General features: G+C 35.0%; 1 protein-coding gene across 1 annotated transcript in view; it reads right to left on the bottom strand.

Moving 5' to 3' along the window:
* Nucleotides 1-17,278, bottom strand: part of LAMA2 (laminin subunit alpha 2) — a 923,420-nt gene that overhangs the window by 200,641 nt on the left and 705,501 nt on the right. Inside the window, exons 30-31 of the mRNA XM_056818751.1 lie at nucleotides 11,632-11,756; nucleotides 3,104-3,190 (exon numbers count right to left, since the gene is read on the bottom strand). Coding sequence (XP_056674729.1) covers nucleotides 3,104-3,190; nucleotides 11,632-11,756 — 212 coding nt within the window. The remainder of the gene's footprint in view (nucleotides 1-3,103; nucleotides 3,191-11,631; nucleotides 11,757-17,278) is intronic.

Genomic DNA, 17,278 nt, shown 5'->3' with positions numbered 1-17,278 from the left:
AATCCGGTGACTTTGGGATAACCTGCACTCTTTGTATTTATTTTTAAGGGGTTGATGGTGAGAGTAAATTATGAGGCAGTAGAGGGAATAGAAGGGACCAACATCAGTCAACCATTTCTTGGAGTTTAGTTTAATGGTCTGAGATCATCAGAATTTGTTCAACTATTTTGTGGAAGTAATCTATCCCTGCAAGTTACAGGAGGAAAAAAGTTGAAGTAAGGAAAAAAATTGCTTAAGCTCATTTTTCAAGGTTGTCCAGATTACTTGTCAGACTTGTGCACATTCAAAATAAGATTTTTTAGTGCTTCCTATGTAAGATTGCAAGCACAGAAGTAATAGATGAGATTGATGTAGATTTCCCAAAATAAAGTTTCATAGAATCATCAATCTAGACATGGAAGATATCTCAGAGCCAACTATTCCAACCTTCTCATTTTCCAGAGCAGGAAATGAGGCCTGAGGGATGTTAAATGACTCACCTAACATCACACAGCTAGTGGCCATCAGAGAGAGAATTTGTATAGAACCAGCCAGATGCTGTGTTCTTTTCTTGTAACATTCTGTCTCCCCTGTTCAGGGCCTATTAACTAAATCTTCTTAATGCATCGCTTCATTTGTAATTAAAACTATTCTCTTGAAAACCTTTAGTATCTAGATAGATAACAGAAGATATTTGTTTGAAAGTTTGAAAAAGAACCTGGCAGAAAATTCATGGGAACTTTCCATTACTGGTCAAGGAAAACTCCCATGAAACAGGTACATTTTCAGTAAGGATTCTAAAGATTCTGAGTCCCAGTCAACTGTGAGGCTTGGGAAAAGGTCTAAGAAATTCATGAAAAGATGTAAGAATAATCAGAGAAAGAGGGTATTGTAGGTCATTTTAGTAAATATTTCACCCAGATATCACGATTTACATTGTATAAGAAGTTCTTTTCAGAGAATTACATTATGTAATCTTTGTTTGTAAGATATAATGAATACTAAAACATGGAAAAACAATTTAAATAATTTACATTTGAATTAAATATATAACATACAATCTGATACCTTTATAGAATGTATAAGAATGGAAAAGCATATTGAGGCAGATGTTGATATGCAGCTTACTCACAGACAGTTTTGCATCCTAGGACGGCTTTTTTCCCAAATGCCTAGCCTAATGCAGATCCATTTTCTTCCACTAATTGACTGAGGTATGCTAAGGTTATATATAAGCTTAATATTAATACTGGTATAAGAAAAATATCATCAAGAAAGTAATTTGAATTCAGGCATGCATTATGCAATGCATTACCAAAATAAATGTTATTGAATTTGGAATAGTATTTACTGTTTTTGGATTATTCATATCTGAGCTAACTTTTATTAGCATAGAAAAGAACTGACTTATTCTTGGACGAATAGTGTATACACAGTAAATATTGACTATTGTTAATATTTACACATATATTTCTTATTTGCCTTTGAAGTATAAACATTTAGCACCCTTAAGTCCAAATATTAAGTATTAATTGTTATTTTAATTGTATATTAGACTGCTTAATTATATGCAAAGAGCATTCTGATATAGGCAATGTTAAATTTGGTTGTCCAGGACAGTTACCTCCCAGAAATTAATGGGCATAGAAAGTAGTGGTGACAGCTTATGGTGCAGTAAATGTTTGTTTGTAATTTTTCAATAGCCATTGGAACTGACCACTCCCTAGAAGAGCTGAGAAATAGTATGGTGAAGGACATGATTGAGAGTTGACCTGAGGATCATATAGAACTGAGTTTAGTTGAAACTTTTATACATAATTGATGTGGGACTGAACAAATCAACCTCTCAGTGACTCAGAAAACTCTTTAAGACTATAAGTTGAAGTACACTTATTGATTTGCATTGGTAGAGAGAATTCCTTCACTGGAAATTTTCTATACTAATGAAATCACAAATATCATTAAAAAATCAGGAAACTCTATATTTATACCTGCAAATCCCTACCATCAAAGGAAAAGATGATGTTGGGTAGGGTAACAAATCTCAAAAAGATTCTCTTAGAGAAAACACAAAATAACAATTTCTTTTGCCTTCTGCATCAACTAAACATTTTTAGGTGAGATATTAAACCTGTCAAAATATTGACCAATATCGTCTACATTTTGAGCTAGACAAAAAGTAGGATATTTTACCTTGTGGAACAATGAAATTTAAAATCCTCTCACTGTCTTCAGCAATGACTTCCTTTTAGGGTCATGACAAGTGATGAAGCAATATAATACACTGCAAAGGGCAATGGCTGTGGAGGCAGAGAACTTAGGTTCAAATCCTGCCTCTGACATCTATTACTTGTGTGACCTTGGGCAAGTCATTAAACCTCCATAGATCTCAGTTTCTTCATCTGTAAAATGAGGGAGTTGGTATAGATGACCTCTAAGAACTCTTCTAGCATTAAATCTATATTTTTATAATTTCATTATATGACTAGATTTTCATGTCTTTCAGTTTCTGGAGTTGTAAAATGGTCCTTGCTGTTCAGTCATTCAGGCATGTTTGATTCTTTGTGACCCCCTGGATTTAAATAGTACTTATCCCTCTTAAAGACAGCCACTTTTGGAATTAAGTAATGTTAGTAAATTGTCTGAGAATCTTTTTTTTTAAAAGATACAAACATTTGCTAGTTCACAAACTCCTAAAGTAAAAAGTACTATCTTATTTAATTTTATCTCTCTTTTAGCCCATAGCATGTTGCTATGTACCTGTACACAGGTGTTTAATAAATGTTTATTGAATACATTAATTTGATTTGTATTTTCCTTTGGAGATTAATATATTTTGTGCCATATTATTTAAACCAGTGTTTAAAATATTAACATTTCTATCTCTTTTCTAGGATATAACACATTGCTCTATATATCATAGGTGCTTAATAAATGTTTGCTGGAAAGATGAATATGATTTATTATCCCATAAGGCTGAATGTTAATGTATTTTAAAGCATATTAACTAATTAATTATAATTAGTCACTGATGAACATGAGAGGGCCTCATATTTCTATTCTGATCCTTTATCATATCAGCTTCACATCCTCATCACTCTATGTTTCTTACATGTGTCATTACCTTTCACAGTACTGGCCTTCATATCCACGTGGGCAAGCTGTACATCGATAGTCATCGAGTCCTTCTGCGATGCAAGAAGGGCTAAAACTGAAGAGATACATGAATGTATTAAATTTACCAGTGGTAAATTTATTTTCATCCATCCACAAGAAAAAAAACAACACACAATGAATTAAGACAAAAAAAAACAAAAAAAAAGTTGGTGACAGAACATATCTTATAGAACATGCCTTAGAGTGAAAATGGATAAAAATTTCTGAAAAACCAGTCTCAAATGCCACTGAAATTTCAATGTAGATCTAGTAGGATAAAAGTCTCATTTTATATTAAATAATGTTTTAAAAAAAAAAACTTATCACTAAACTTTCAGCCTTTTTTTTTTACACCTTGATCATGTTGTGAGGAAAGGAAAAAAATGTCCACATAAATGTTAATATGACTTGTTAAGGTTGACTTTTCATCTTTTTTCCTTCTCTTTTTACTACAGAATCTCAGAGTTTAAAAAGACTTAAGAGATTTTCCAACTCAACCCTAAAGAGGAACTCCCTCTCCAGTTTATTTGACAAATGTCATCTAGCTTCTGCCTAAAGTTCTATAGGGAGAAGATTTACATTAGTTTCCAGGATGGCCCATTCTAGATTAGTATGGTTCTAATCATTAGGAAGTTTTTCTAGTATAACTAGTCTAAATTTGTTTTTCTGCAACTTTCTTCCATTGCTGCTAGTTCTTTTCCTTCTGGAGCCATGTAGAATGAGTAGAATCCCTTTGTTCATGTGACATTTCCTTATATTTTTGATGACCACTATTCTACCACATCCCTTTCTTTCAAGCAACTCTTCTCCAGGTTAAATATCGCCATTTCCTCCAATCAATCCTTACTTGGCTTTCAGTGGAGGCCCTCAAAATTCTTATTGCCCTTCACCACGTATCTGGGTTTATCATTGATCTTCCCAAAATGTGGTACCCAGAACTAAACACATCAGATGAGGTTTGACCAAAGCAGAGTCTTATAGGAATATAGCCTCTACTATTCTGGATCATTTAATTCTTTGTTTTTATATTATCAACATGTAACACTGTGCCTGGTACAAAACAGCCCTTTCACAAATAATTGACTATTGAATTATTGGATGCTAGGCTTTTCTAAATGCAATGTAAATTTGCATTAAGCCTCTTGGGCTATTATAGGACATGGCTGACTCATATTGAGTTTACAGTTCACTGATGTGCCTATATCACTCTCATTCTTGTCTAACCATGCTTCTTCCATCCCTAAATGTGAAGATATTTTCAAATGCACTTCCAATGCAAATCCATTTCACAGCTCTCAAAAGTATGCTCATATCACTATAGGTAAACTGTGTCAGATTTGTTCTAAGATTTTTTCTTGCAGTTTTTTTCACCTAGAATACTAAAATATTATTGTCAATATTACTGGATATTAATAAACCATCATTTAGTTAATGAGCATTTAAGTGCCTCCCATGTTCCAGGCCCTGTACTAAGTTCTATAGATTCAAAGAAAAGTAAAAGTTCTTTCTCTTAAGGAGTTAACAGTCTAATAGATGAGAAAACATTAAAATAACTAGGTGCAGACAAGATGTGTAGAGAATATCTTTAAAATATTCTTGGCGGGAAAGCACTACTAGCCTTAAAAGGGCAAACTTCTTGTGAAAGGTAAGATTTTAATTGGGAAGTGAAGGGGTCTAGGGAAACCAGGGAGGGAAAGAAAGTTTCTCTGTTTATTTTTTTTTCAACTCTTCTCCAACAGAAGGATAAATGTGGGTATGAGTACTATGCAAAGGGACCTGGTGAAGAAGCTATAAGTTTATCTTTTGCTTTAATGTTTACATACCTGGAGGGAAGTTTCTTTAACCAGTTTGCCTACCTACCTTATAGAATCAGCTTTGAAAGTAAAACAAAGACAGATTTCCAAGAAAGCAACAATATGGTAAATTGGCATCTTTAAATTAGCACATGAGAAAAAAAATACCATGTACAGTTAGGAAGCAAAATGGTGCAATGCTTCCAGTTTCATTCTGTTTATGTAAGTTGTGCTAAACTTGTTACTGCTGAAAAAGCACCCAAACTCCCCATTGGTATACTGCAGTCAGCATCTTACTTTAACTTACTTATAATGCATTAAATCAATAGTGCTTAAATAAGTAATAAAATTCCATCTTTGCCAAAAGATGTAAACAAATCGATCTATTACAAACTCATTATCCAACACATTTTTTCGACTCTAAAAATAGATCCCCAAACTCATAAGCCACCCATTCCATCCACCTTTTTAGTTTAGCTTATGTTTGAAACTCAATGCTGTTGTCAAAATTTTTTTAGAAGCCTCACACACCTTAATCTTTTTAGAGTAAACTTTTGAATAGAAAATTATAATTAACTTTTGTTCCCTTTGAGTAAAATATCTCATTCAAAGCTTTTAAAAGAGCACCATTCCTTAAATATTTGATGTATAGAGTTTTTCTGGAATCAGGCATCATAAAATATCTAGTTCTATTTTTTCTTATAAATAAGGGTTATTACAGAAGTAAAAATAATCTCTTGTGTATGAGGTCAAATTCAAAGCCAGATTATAAAAAATAAAAACAATAAAAGGAAAAATCCTTTTATTATCAAATCCCCATCTCTTGTAGGACTGATATGATTAGGTAGACTAGTGTGTAGTCAAAGGGTAATTCTTTACTTGAGAGAGGAATCAGGATTTGAATTGGAAGGTGGGCAAAAATAAACTAAGAAGATAAAGTAAGTGTCTTTGGAGTATGAAATTCAAATGTTCAAGAAAAATGGGCAATCTAGTTACCAAAGTTGAGATAATGAGAATTTACATGACTAAGAAGCAAGTAGTAGAAGTACTAGGGAGCTGATTGTTTGTTTAAAGTTCCTTGCCAAATTTGGGTTCTTTTAGAGCATTTTCTAGTGTTCACCACCTCTATACCTCCTTGTGTTTTCATGGGCATGAATAGAGTCTACTATGCCTCTCTTTCCCTTTAACAATCCTACATCAGACAGAGCTAAAGTCCCATTTGATGGAAGAGACCTTTCCCAATGCTCCCAGGTGCTTTTCCTTTTCAGATTAGCTTGATATACTGTGTATGTAGATTGGGTGCATCAAATTATTTATAAATTGTCTTCTCCCATAAGAAAATTATTTTTGGGGGAAGCTGGGTAGCTCAGGAGATTGAGAGTTAGACTTAGAGACAGGAGGTCCTAGGTTCAAATCTAGCCTCAGATTCTTTTTAGCTATGTGACCCTGGGCAAGTCACCTAACTCCACATTGCCCAGAACTTACTGCTCTTATGCCTATTGATTCTAATGTGGAAGGTAAGGGTTTAAAAAAATATACACACACATATACATACATACATACATATATATATATATATATATATATATGTACTTTTTCAAAGTACTGGGACTGTTTTTGTATTTTTTTTATTCTTTAGCATTTAGCATAGTATCCAACAAATATTAAGTATTTAATAAATATTTGCTGATTGGCTATACTGATTCTTATTGCCGGTCCATGATGATAAGCACTGATGGATGAAGAAAGTAGAATTCAGGGTTAAGTGGAGATACTTATAGTAAAGAATGTCCTTTGATACAATGGAAAAGAGGCTTGGTTTGGAGTGAGAAGGATATTACTAAATATTGGCCATAGGTCTGATTATCTGAGTATTTGGTCAAGGGCCTACCAAGCTTTCTTCAAGATTTAGGCAGTTTGATGGGAAGATGGGAAGATCTGGTTTCTATGGTTAATGGCTTACTGGGAATTCATTAATTGTCAATATCCTGTATGCATATTAATTTGACTATTTGTAGGGTGTCAGGAGTGTTTTGGTAAATACTTAACAACCAGCTCTTTGAAAGAAAAAAAAACATGCATGACATACTTTTTAGATTAATCTTCATTATTAACATATTTCCATTATTTTCTTAGATCTAAATCACCAAAAGGATAAATCAAGTCCTATTTTGTAGTGTTTGCCAATATCCAAGGTATACATTTCTCACATGAAAAATTTGACAATGAACTCTCACTCTAATATACTCCTGGCCTGTAGTACAATTTAGTATGGATGACTTCTACTATTTGCAGATTGCTAATAGTCAGAATATGACAGAGGCTGGCACATAAGAAAAGCGCCAGGCTTAAGAGTGTGTGGAACTGATCTCCTCAATGGGGGAGGGGCCCCAGGAGAATGGAATCTTGAGGAGAAGCAGGAAATTCCTTTGAAAGAGGAATTGGCTCTCAGTTGGGAGAAGCTGAAGAGAGAAGGTTGAATAAGACATTTTCCTGAGGGTTACCCACTTTTTCCTGCTTGTGACTGGAAATCCTTCGCCCCATCACTTCCCATTTGAAGAGACTCACTGAAGAGAAACCTGAGGAAGGCATTTTTAATCTCTGTCAGACTTTACCTCAGTTCCTATTGCCCTGGGTCTGAACTGTGGCCAAAGGGTCAAACCCAGGTTGAGGCAACCCGACTTTTCCTCAGGGGATTTAGGATGCCCAGGCCTGAGTTCCCCCCAAACTCAAGGAGGGAGGCAAAGGGTTTTGGATAGAGATAGGGACTCCCTTTTTACCACTTTCCTTTCCCATTCTTTCCCTGCCAGTTATTCCTTTGTATTAGCCTGATTTAATTGACATTAAGGTAGTTATTTTTTCCCCCCAAGCTGTGAATCAAGTGTGAATGAATAGATCAAAGGGAGAGACAACTTCCTAAGAAGAAATCCTTTGGTCTCTAGTACTGGAGAGGGGACAAGAGGACAAGAGCAAATCTGGGAGAGCAGCCATAGTTGGGAAGGCAGAAGGGGGAAAATCTTCAAACCCCTCTCCTTTCTCTCAGCCAACCCTAAACATCAGCTGTCCTCTTCTAGATCCTGTTCCCTTTACCATCCCTGAATCTTTTTCTCCATTATATCTGCTGTCTCCACTGAGCCCCACTTTGAGAAGGGAGGTCTCCACTCTTTTTCTCTCACAATACTGGAAGACCAAACCTTTTGTTCATTACAAAAGGACCTAAGAAGCATAGAGTAGAGGAGAAAAAACTATAGGTGGGAATAACTCATAGTAAAGAACATGTTGGGGTGGACAAATGCTGGGAGGTATAACATGAGTCGAATGGCACAATAATCCTAATGACACAAGGGTTAGCATTTAAAGGTACTGTTTTAAGATTTGGTTTGTGGACTGTTTGCACATTGGACAAATAGACATATGCAATGGAAAGAAGCATATTTGCTGGAAAGACTGTAATTATAGTGCAGCCCAGAGGTGTGAAATAAAGTGGGTCCTCTCCCAGAGGGAAAGCCAGAGAGAGAAACAATTTTCTATAAGAATAGGTGGATGACTTTGTTTGTGTTAAGAAGTCCCACTTAGGGAAAGATAAGCTGACTTGGTCAGTGTTTATAACTACCAGATGCCATAATACCCTAGGAATAGGGGCAAATTTATTATGGAATGTAACTTGTCACCTAAAGATCATATGCAGATATTGCTGCAGTGTCATCAGCTGCCCCACTTGGTCCTTGTATGGACTAGTCCATGTATTATTCTCACAAGTGACAAAATGAAAGGTCTTGCACTGTCCCAGTTGTGGCAGCAGTAGAATACTTCCTATCAAGTTTTACCAGTAAGGATCATAGAACTAATCTATAATTGGAAGGGACTTTCAAAAGTTACCTTGTCTAACAATCCCATTGGTACCATTTCCTTATATACAAATATTTTCTTAATTAATAACACCATTCTATTGTTCTCTTTTAAAAATTCTATTTGAATAAAATATTGTTTTCTGTAGCCCTATTCCAGTCATGAGTCTTACCCGATTAGATGTCTCAATGATACCTCTAAGGATGAATTAACATCCTTGTAGACATCTGGTTTAATTAGCTGTTTGTACAGGATATCTGAGACTATGGGTTGTATTGCTGACTTTCTCCTTGGAGTTTATGCCCTTTAAATGACTAATCCTTTTCTGTTAGTCTTCTACCTATGTTGTGCCTTTTCATTGACTTGTTAGCTTTGCACAGATAGTTTTTATTATTATTAACGGTTCAGGAGCTCATCTGACATTGACCCTCTAACAGGCATAGGTAATTTGCCTGCTTAGGGGGCAGAGAACTAATCCTGAGTATCAACACCCCATGACTGCTGCCAGAAGATTAATGCTGATTGAGGTATAGTGGATGTAAGATTTGTGTTGTAGACGAGGATTATGTTGGAATGACTAATCCATTAAGCATATAAATTCAGGTTTTCATGACAGTACATCTACACTGTTCTTTTGGATGGCTGGTAATTTGATAATGATTTTTAAAAATAGTCCTCAAGGGATCTACTGTTAATTGAACTGCCAGGCATTTGGAAAGCTCTTATGGATGAAGTGGACAAAAGTGAGGTCCTTCACTCACTTCAAACTAGTGCCTCCATGCCTAAAATACAGCTTTCACAATGAATAGCCACAAATAGAATTGGTCAATTTGTGGGAGAATTATTCACAAGGTAAGGTCATAGAGATCAGGGTGACCTCTTGAGCCAATGGCCCCCATAGTCATGCTGGATGAATAAACCTCCATGATGGACTGTTCCTAAAGATCCAGGGATATCAAGTAAGAGACTGAGACCATGGTGGCAGGTTGTAACTTCTATCTCTGTTGTCTACCTATATATACATTTATCGTTTCATCAAATCAAGGATTCTGTAATGGTGGGAGGGAAGAGAGAGTATTTTAATGTAACAAATAAATTTAAATAAAAAAGAATGTTTTAGTAGGTCCTAAGATGCTAGATTTAGAGTTAGAAAGATCTATAGACACTAATTGATTCAATCTTCTAACTTTATAAATGAGGAAACTGAGACCCAAAGAGATTAAGTGGCTTTCCCAAGGTCACAGAGTCAGTAAGTAGTGGAGTGTTGGAGGGAACTAAGATTCAAAATGCGGTCTTATAGCTTTAAGTTCAGTGTTCTTTCTACTTGTTGAGTTGAGAGTACCATCAAAGTGGTGAACCTGGAGATGAAGAAGCATGATTATTCCAGGATGCCAATGAAACATTACTAGTCTATTGTGGAGGTAGAACTACCTCATGGAAGTACAGCCACCAGCTTGTGTGGATATATAAAAACTCTATTTTCCTCCAAGTTTTAGTTTTTCCCAGATTACATGTTGATAAATTATTAATAATATTTTTTCAGACATTTTGCAATCCATGTTCTCTCTCTTCCAGTGCCCCACACCCTCAGATCCACATGAACTTTTTGTGGATGTATCATCTGTGCCACAAAGTCTTCCTCTTAATAATGATACTATTTGTGATAGAGATTAGACCTATGATTTTATAAATTTTAAGGGGTTTGAGAGGGAGGAGTTGGCACAGGGAACTCCTAGTGAGAAAACTCCCTTTACTAATACAGAGCAATATCTTCTCTGTAATTTATAGTCTTGGGAATCTGTCTAGGGAATTAAGAGATTAAGTGACTTTCCCAAGGTCATACAGGTAGCATGTATCACAGTCAGAATTTGAATCCAATTTGTTTTAACTCTAGGGCCAATTCTCTCTCTACCATACTATCATACCAATTTCATAATAATAGGTGACATCTTTATAGTACATTAAGGGTACACATTATTTTATATATTTTAAGTCATCTGAAACTTGTGTTGGGTAGGTGTTAAATATATCATCATTTCCACTTTAAAGGTACGAATGCCAACATTGAGGGAGGCTATATTAAGTGACTTATGTCACAAAGCTAGATAATATGTGAGGTAGAATTTGAATTCTAGTTCAGGGCTCTGGAGATTTGAACGTTATTTACCTCACTGATAAAAACAGAGACCCTCAGTAGAAAGATGAGTAAAAACACTCAGGAATTGATTTTATTCCATAAATAAGTACCAAATGATCATGAAACAATAATGAAACTTCCAGTTTCTCTGCCACTGAGAGGAGGACACACTTCCTCGGTAACAACCTTTGTTCATTATACATCAGTTTTGTGACTATCCTGATTTAGAATATTATATGAAAAATTACTCTTTTAAAGGCAATAGTTTTCAATTATTCTGTGTAATCACATTGACAAATATAATCTCTGGACAAAAGCATTAACAATACAAAGGAGAATAATAATCCAAGAATGAGACAGATCTTTAGTAGATTATGTCATATTGGAAAGAATCTAGCACATGGGTCAATAATATTTCTTGCATAATTCCTTTCAGTGAACGTTTCATCTTCTGCAATTGACCTATCAAGTGTTAATTAAAAAAGGAGGAATCACTAACCCAAAAATAGATCATTCAGGGAAAAAATGATCTAGATAATATATAGTGAAGCCATATGTGTTATACTTTTAAGTTATTAATTATGAGTCAACCTCTTGTTATATCCAATCTGATGTTTGCTTATCTGACCCCAAACATTTGGGTCTTAGGCATATTTTTGAGCAGCAAGGCAGAGAGTTTCACTAATTTGGAAAGGGGGTTCACTTTGTCATACTTACTTGTTGCTAGAAGTGATGAGTGGGCAGGCACATTGTCGACAGTCATTTGGCAGTCCCTTGACAGTTCCATAATATCCAAGAGCACATCTTTCACAAAAGTCACCAGCAGTGTGGTGCTGACAGTTCTATAAAGGAGAAAGTGGTACAATGTTTGATATGAATATTAACAAAATTAAGGCAGATGGCAGCTAGGTAGCTCAGTAGATAAAGAGCCAGACTTGGCGATGGGAAGGTTAAAGTTTGACCTTAGATACTTTCTAGTTGTGAGACCCTGGGCAAGTTACTTGACCCCCTCCCCTCCTCACTGCCTACCCATTACTGGTATTCTGCCTAGGAATGAACCCTTAGGATTGATTCTAAGACAGAAGGTAAGGATTTTTAAAGGAATTTATGCATATTTTATTTCCAGTCCAAGGGAATGATTATTGGTTTCAGATCAGTTTCTTTTTAAAACATTGACAAATGTTTCACTAGTTCTTGACATGAACAACTTTCAATGGGATTCTCTGTTTTGAATAATAAAAGGAGTTATGTTGTTATATCTACACTGAAAATGAGTAAAAAATCATGACCCATGACTGAAATAATTTAACTCTGTCCCATGTTGTCTTCTCATTTAAATGTGATAATATATTCCAAGAATTGCTAAACTCTATCATTTAGCCCCAGATGTTCCTTCTACCCTTTGTGGAAAGGAAACAAGACTGACAGTTTGTGGGGGAAGGGCCCAACTGGGAGTGGCAGTTGGGTCTGGTGACTAGCACTTCCTTCCTGCCGGGGGACTCGCGTCCTGGTGTTGGAGGAGAGAGGAGCTCGTTCAGCCCAGTCTGGAGTGGCATGCTCTTCTTGGTTCAGCCCAAAGACACAGGCTTCTAAAGGTTAGAATTGTTCTTGTTTGCTTTCTATGTACTGCTAAGATTCTGAATTAGAACAACGCGAGTAGACGGAAGTGGGACAAACTCTCCACCAGCCTCTGGGGCCTGGCCTCAGGTCTGAAGCTGATAAAACCCTCCAATCCCAACTAGTTATTAAACTTTATGTTATTGAATTCACAGTCAGATAAGTGGACTATCTTTCTGGTCATAGAGGGAGCTGAACTTCAGTTTCAGTCATTTAAAGACAAACAGACCTCTTTGGACCCCTGCGGTTTCCTCTCAGCAGGGGGCATCTCCCTCCCTTGCCTCACCAAGCAGTGTTCCTTCTCTCCCCTTATCTCCTCCTTACACTCCTCCAACCTCCCATTTATCACCCATTTTTTCAATTCCCTATTTCCTTTCCCAATTAATATTACACCTTGAATGAATGCTATTTTCTTGGTCCACAAGAATTTTCTTGAAATGGAAAGGGACTATGATCATGTTGTCTTGTCTATATTATTTCCTACTTTTAGTGGCAAGTGCTTCTTTTTTCCTTTTCTTTTTTTAAGTGCTTTTCTAACAAAGTGATTTTGGGGTAAATTAGCCCTGAGGTTGACATAAAAGGTACTTTTTATTGTTTACCTAAGATTTGTTGAAATATATTCTTTTTAAAAAAAATATATCTACTTCGGAGCTGACTGAAACCTCAAGGAAACTGGAATTGGCGTATACTGAAAGTTCTATGTCTACCTTTTGAACTGGGCATCTATTAAGGCATAGATTAGTTTGAGGGGTGTGGATGTGTGGCAACAGCTAATATAGCCTTTCCCTTTTTATATAGGAAAGGCATCACCTCTGTCACATTAATGACATTTCAACACTTTCTGCTCATGGGGTTCTAGGGCTTTGACTGGTAGGAAAGCAAAGTCATATTTACTTTTTTCCCCTCCAAAATTTATGCTTTTGTGTCCTTGAGCATTGCAACTAATTAAGCAAATGAAGGGGGAAGAAAAGGAAAGGGAGGACAGAGTCCAACTCATTTCATAGCTAATTGTAAGATTATTGGTTCTTTTCCTATAGAGACTATGGCTTACTCTCTTGCTCTTAGCTAAACTCTGGTACATTTATTTATCAATTTTCCATAGTCTAAGGGTTCATTCAGCCTCATAATTGGTAATGAACTGATAAGGGACCTCATGTCAAAGCAAAACACAAAGCTACCAGTAAGGTTTACTTGGGCTTAATTTGAGTTTTAAATCAACTCTCCTGAGCCAGTCTTCAGATCCTAAATATGCAATATAGTTGCATTATGGATCCTAATATTAGAAGAAAGTGAGAAGCAATGTGCCTCAATTATTAATATTGGCATACACAAATGTATATAGAGATGTACTTTTTTTTCTCAATTTAGTTATAAAAATCCTTAATGCCACATACATCTTTATAGGGAAGGGAAGGGCCAGGGTAGTAACAAAGATATGAGCAAATTATTTAGATTTAAATGTGTAGAAATTGTGTCAAGATTTGAAGTCAATTCCTCTGACTCCAAATCCAGCATTTCCCCCCCGTCATTCTACCCTATTTAATCCAGCAGTAAACTTTTCAATAGTCTTTCTGAAATTAAAGAATGAGTCAAGGTATAAAAGATGAATTTTTTTGGGAAAACAAAAGCAAAAGTGGGAAAACAAAGGGTGAATTTGATTTCTGTTTACCATTTTACTCCCCTCATAAGGGGTGGTTTGGTACAGGTACAATCTCAAACTAGTAATCTCAAATAGAGGTTAAAGATGAATGAATGATTAATACAGTGGCATATTTGGAAAGCAAAAGACAATTGAATAACATCCATCTAAAATAGTTTTAAAAAAACAAAAATGAGCAAGATGTTATGGTAAAATTTAGAGCCTCTCTAGAAAATTCTAATAAAGCCAAATAGATTTCAAAAGAGATATGAAGTAAAAATGTAGGTTATTATGATGATAATCATTAATTTGTTCCTGTTCTCTTTCTTTATGGAGTATAGATACAAATGACTCGGAGGTAAGTTGCTATTCTGCTATTATTGATTACTACAGAGGTAGAAAAAATGGCTACTGATAACTGAATAAAAGCATTGAGATATACTTGTGGGTTCATCTGCCATATATTAGGAAAATATTTTTGAAATTACTTTGGAGTCAGAGTAGACAACATAGGGGACATTTGCTTTTCTTTTTCATTATTATAATAAAATTTTTCCCAGGTTACATGTCAATACAATTTTTCAATATTCATTTTCTGAAATTCTGCAATACATAGTCTTTCCCTCTCACCCTTAAGAAAGCAGGTAATATGATATAGGTTGTGCATATAATACATATTTCCACATTCGTCATATTGACAAATTAGACACTTATGACTTAGAGAAAAATTCATGGACAAAATAAAGAATGGTATGCTTCAATTTTCATTGGGACTCCTGTTCCTTTGATAAGAGTGGATATCCTCTCTCTCTCTCTCTCTCCCTTTTTTTTTTTTTTTGGTCATTAATCTCTTGGAGTTATCCTTGATCTTTGCCTTATTAAGAATTAAGCCATTTATAGATATTCATCATACATTATTGGTTCTGTTCATTTTACTTTGCATCATTTCATCGAAGTCTTTCTAGGGAGTCTTTGTGATCATTTAATTTGTAATTTCTTATAGCACAATAGCATTGTTATAATCATATACCATATTTTTTTCACCCATTCCCCAACTGATGGACACTCCTACATTTTCCTGTTTTTTTTTTTTTTTGCTACCACAAAAAGAGTTGGTATATATATTTTTATACAGGGGGTTCTTTTATCTTTAATCTTTTTGGTACACAAACCTGGTAGTGGTATTGCTGGTCAAAATGTATACAGAGTTGTATGGCCCTTTTGGCATGGTTCCAGTCTGCTCTCCAGAATGATTTTATCAGTTCAGAGTTCTACCAGAAATATATTAGTGTCCTGATTTTTCCACATCCTCTACAGCATTGATTATTTTCCTTTTTCTGTCATGTTAGGCAGTCAACTTTATCTCCTTTTCTGTTTTTCTGGTATATTACTCTTTCTTATCTCTTGATTTTTTGACTATCATGCCATCATATTCTACTTATTAACTGCTGTCTCTGTCTCTTTCTTTCTCTTTCTCTTTCTCTTTCTCTTTCTCTTTCTCTTTCTCTTTCTCTCTCTCTCTCTCTCTCTCTCTCTCTCTCTCTCTCTCTCTCTCTCTCTCTCTCTCTATATATATATATATATATATATATACTCCTACCCTAAATTCTAAATATTTTAGGTATCTTAGATATTTCAAGTAACATAGATATCTTTAAGCATCTTAGTTATTACCTTTTTACTTGTAATGTAATCAATTTAATCTCATTGTTTTCCTTGATTACTTAAAGTACTTTAGATATTAAAGTGTCTCTTATGCTATAGAAATCTTGCGTCCCAGTTACTACTTTCCAGTGCAGGGATGCGATTAGTTTAATCCTACTGTTTTCCTTGATTTTTTTCTGTTTGCTTTTTCTGTTTCTTTTTAGCATGAAATTTGATCACTAAATTTTCTTTCTAGCTCTGGTTTTTTTTAGGAATGACTGGAATTCCTCTGTTGAATTAAATCTTTATTTCTTCTCTTGGAGTATTATGTTCAGTTTTACTGGATTGATGGTTTTTGATTCAAGCCCTAGTTCCTTTTCCTTGTGAAATATCATACTCCTTGCCTTCTGATTTTTTTTTTTTAACGTAGAAGCTGCTAGGTCCTATTTATTTCTGATTGTAGCTCTACAATATTTGAATTTTTTTCTGTCTGCTTACACAATTTCATTCTCGGCTTTAGAGTTCTAGGATTTGGATATAATAGTTCTGGAATTTTTAAATTTGGGATTACTTTTAGAAGGTGATTGGTAGAGTCTTTCAATTTCTATTTTATCCTCTTGTTCAAGAACTTTGGAGAAATTTTCCCTAATAATTTCTCTCAATTTATTGTCTAGACTCATTTCCTGATCATGGCTTTCAGCAGTCCAGTGATTCTTAGATTATCTCTCAAAAGTCTATTTTGCAGGTCAGTTGTTTTACCAGTGAGAGATTTCAAATTTTATTTTATTTGTTTTTTCATTCTTTTGAATTTGTTTCATCATTTCCTGATGTCTTATGAAGCTGATAGGTTCCATTTTGCCAATTCTGATTTTTAAGAAGTCATATTTCCTTTCTAGGTGAGTAATTTCCCTGTTTGAAGAATTATATTTATTTTTTAGGAAATCATTTTCTTCAGTAAGTTTTTATCCTAAACTTTTGATTTTTTCTATTATTTTCTTTTCTAAATTTTTTCTAAGTTTTTATTATTCATTTTTTCTACCATTTTTGGAGCTTTTCCTTGGGTTCATTTTGGCTTGACATCTTTTCACATTTTCCTTTGAAGGTTCACACATTTTCATTTTTTATTACTGTTACCTTCTTTGCTCATATTTTGGTCATTTATTGAAATACTTCTCTAGGCTTTTTCTCTCTCTTGCTCATTTAGGATTCAATTTCCCCCTTGATTTTGTTTATATGCTGAAGTTTAGCTCCATTCTTGGGATGGAGGTATTACTGTCCCACCCTTGTACTATGCCTAGTGTTGGCTCAGCTGTTTATCTGATTGAGCTCTCTTCAGAGGTGGCCTGGTGGTTCAGCTGTATTTCAGCTGGTTTCAGTTGAGTTCTGTCTAATCCCACAAAGACTGGGTCTTATTATGCAGAGTTTGTCCCAGTGCTACCTATGCTTGGTTGCAGTCAGCTTGTA

The sequence above is a fragment of the Monodelphis domestica genome, chromosome 2 (assembly GCF_027887165.1).
Source record: "Monodelphis domestica isolate mMonDom1 chromosome 2, mMonDom1.pri, whole genome shotgun sequence".
NCBI lineage: Eukaryota > Metazoa > Chordata > Mammalia > Didelphimorphia > Didelphidae > Monodelphis > Monodelphis domestica.
Note: the sequence above shows the minus strand (reverse complement) of the source record. Positions and strands in the feature narration are given on the sequence as shown.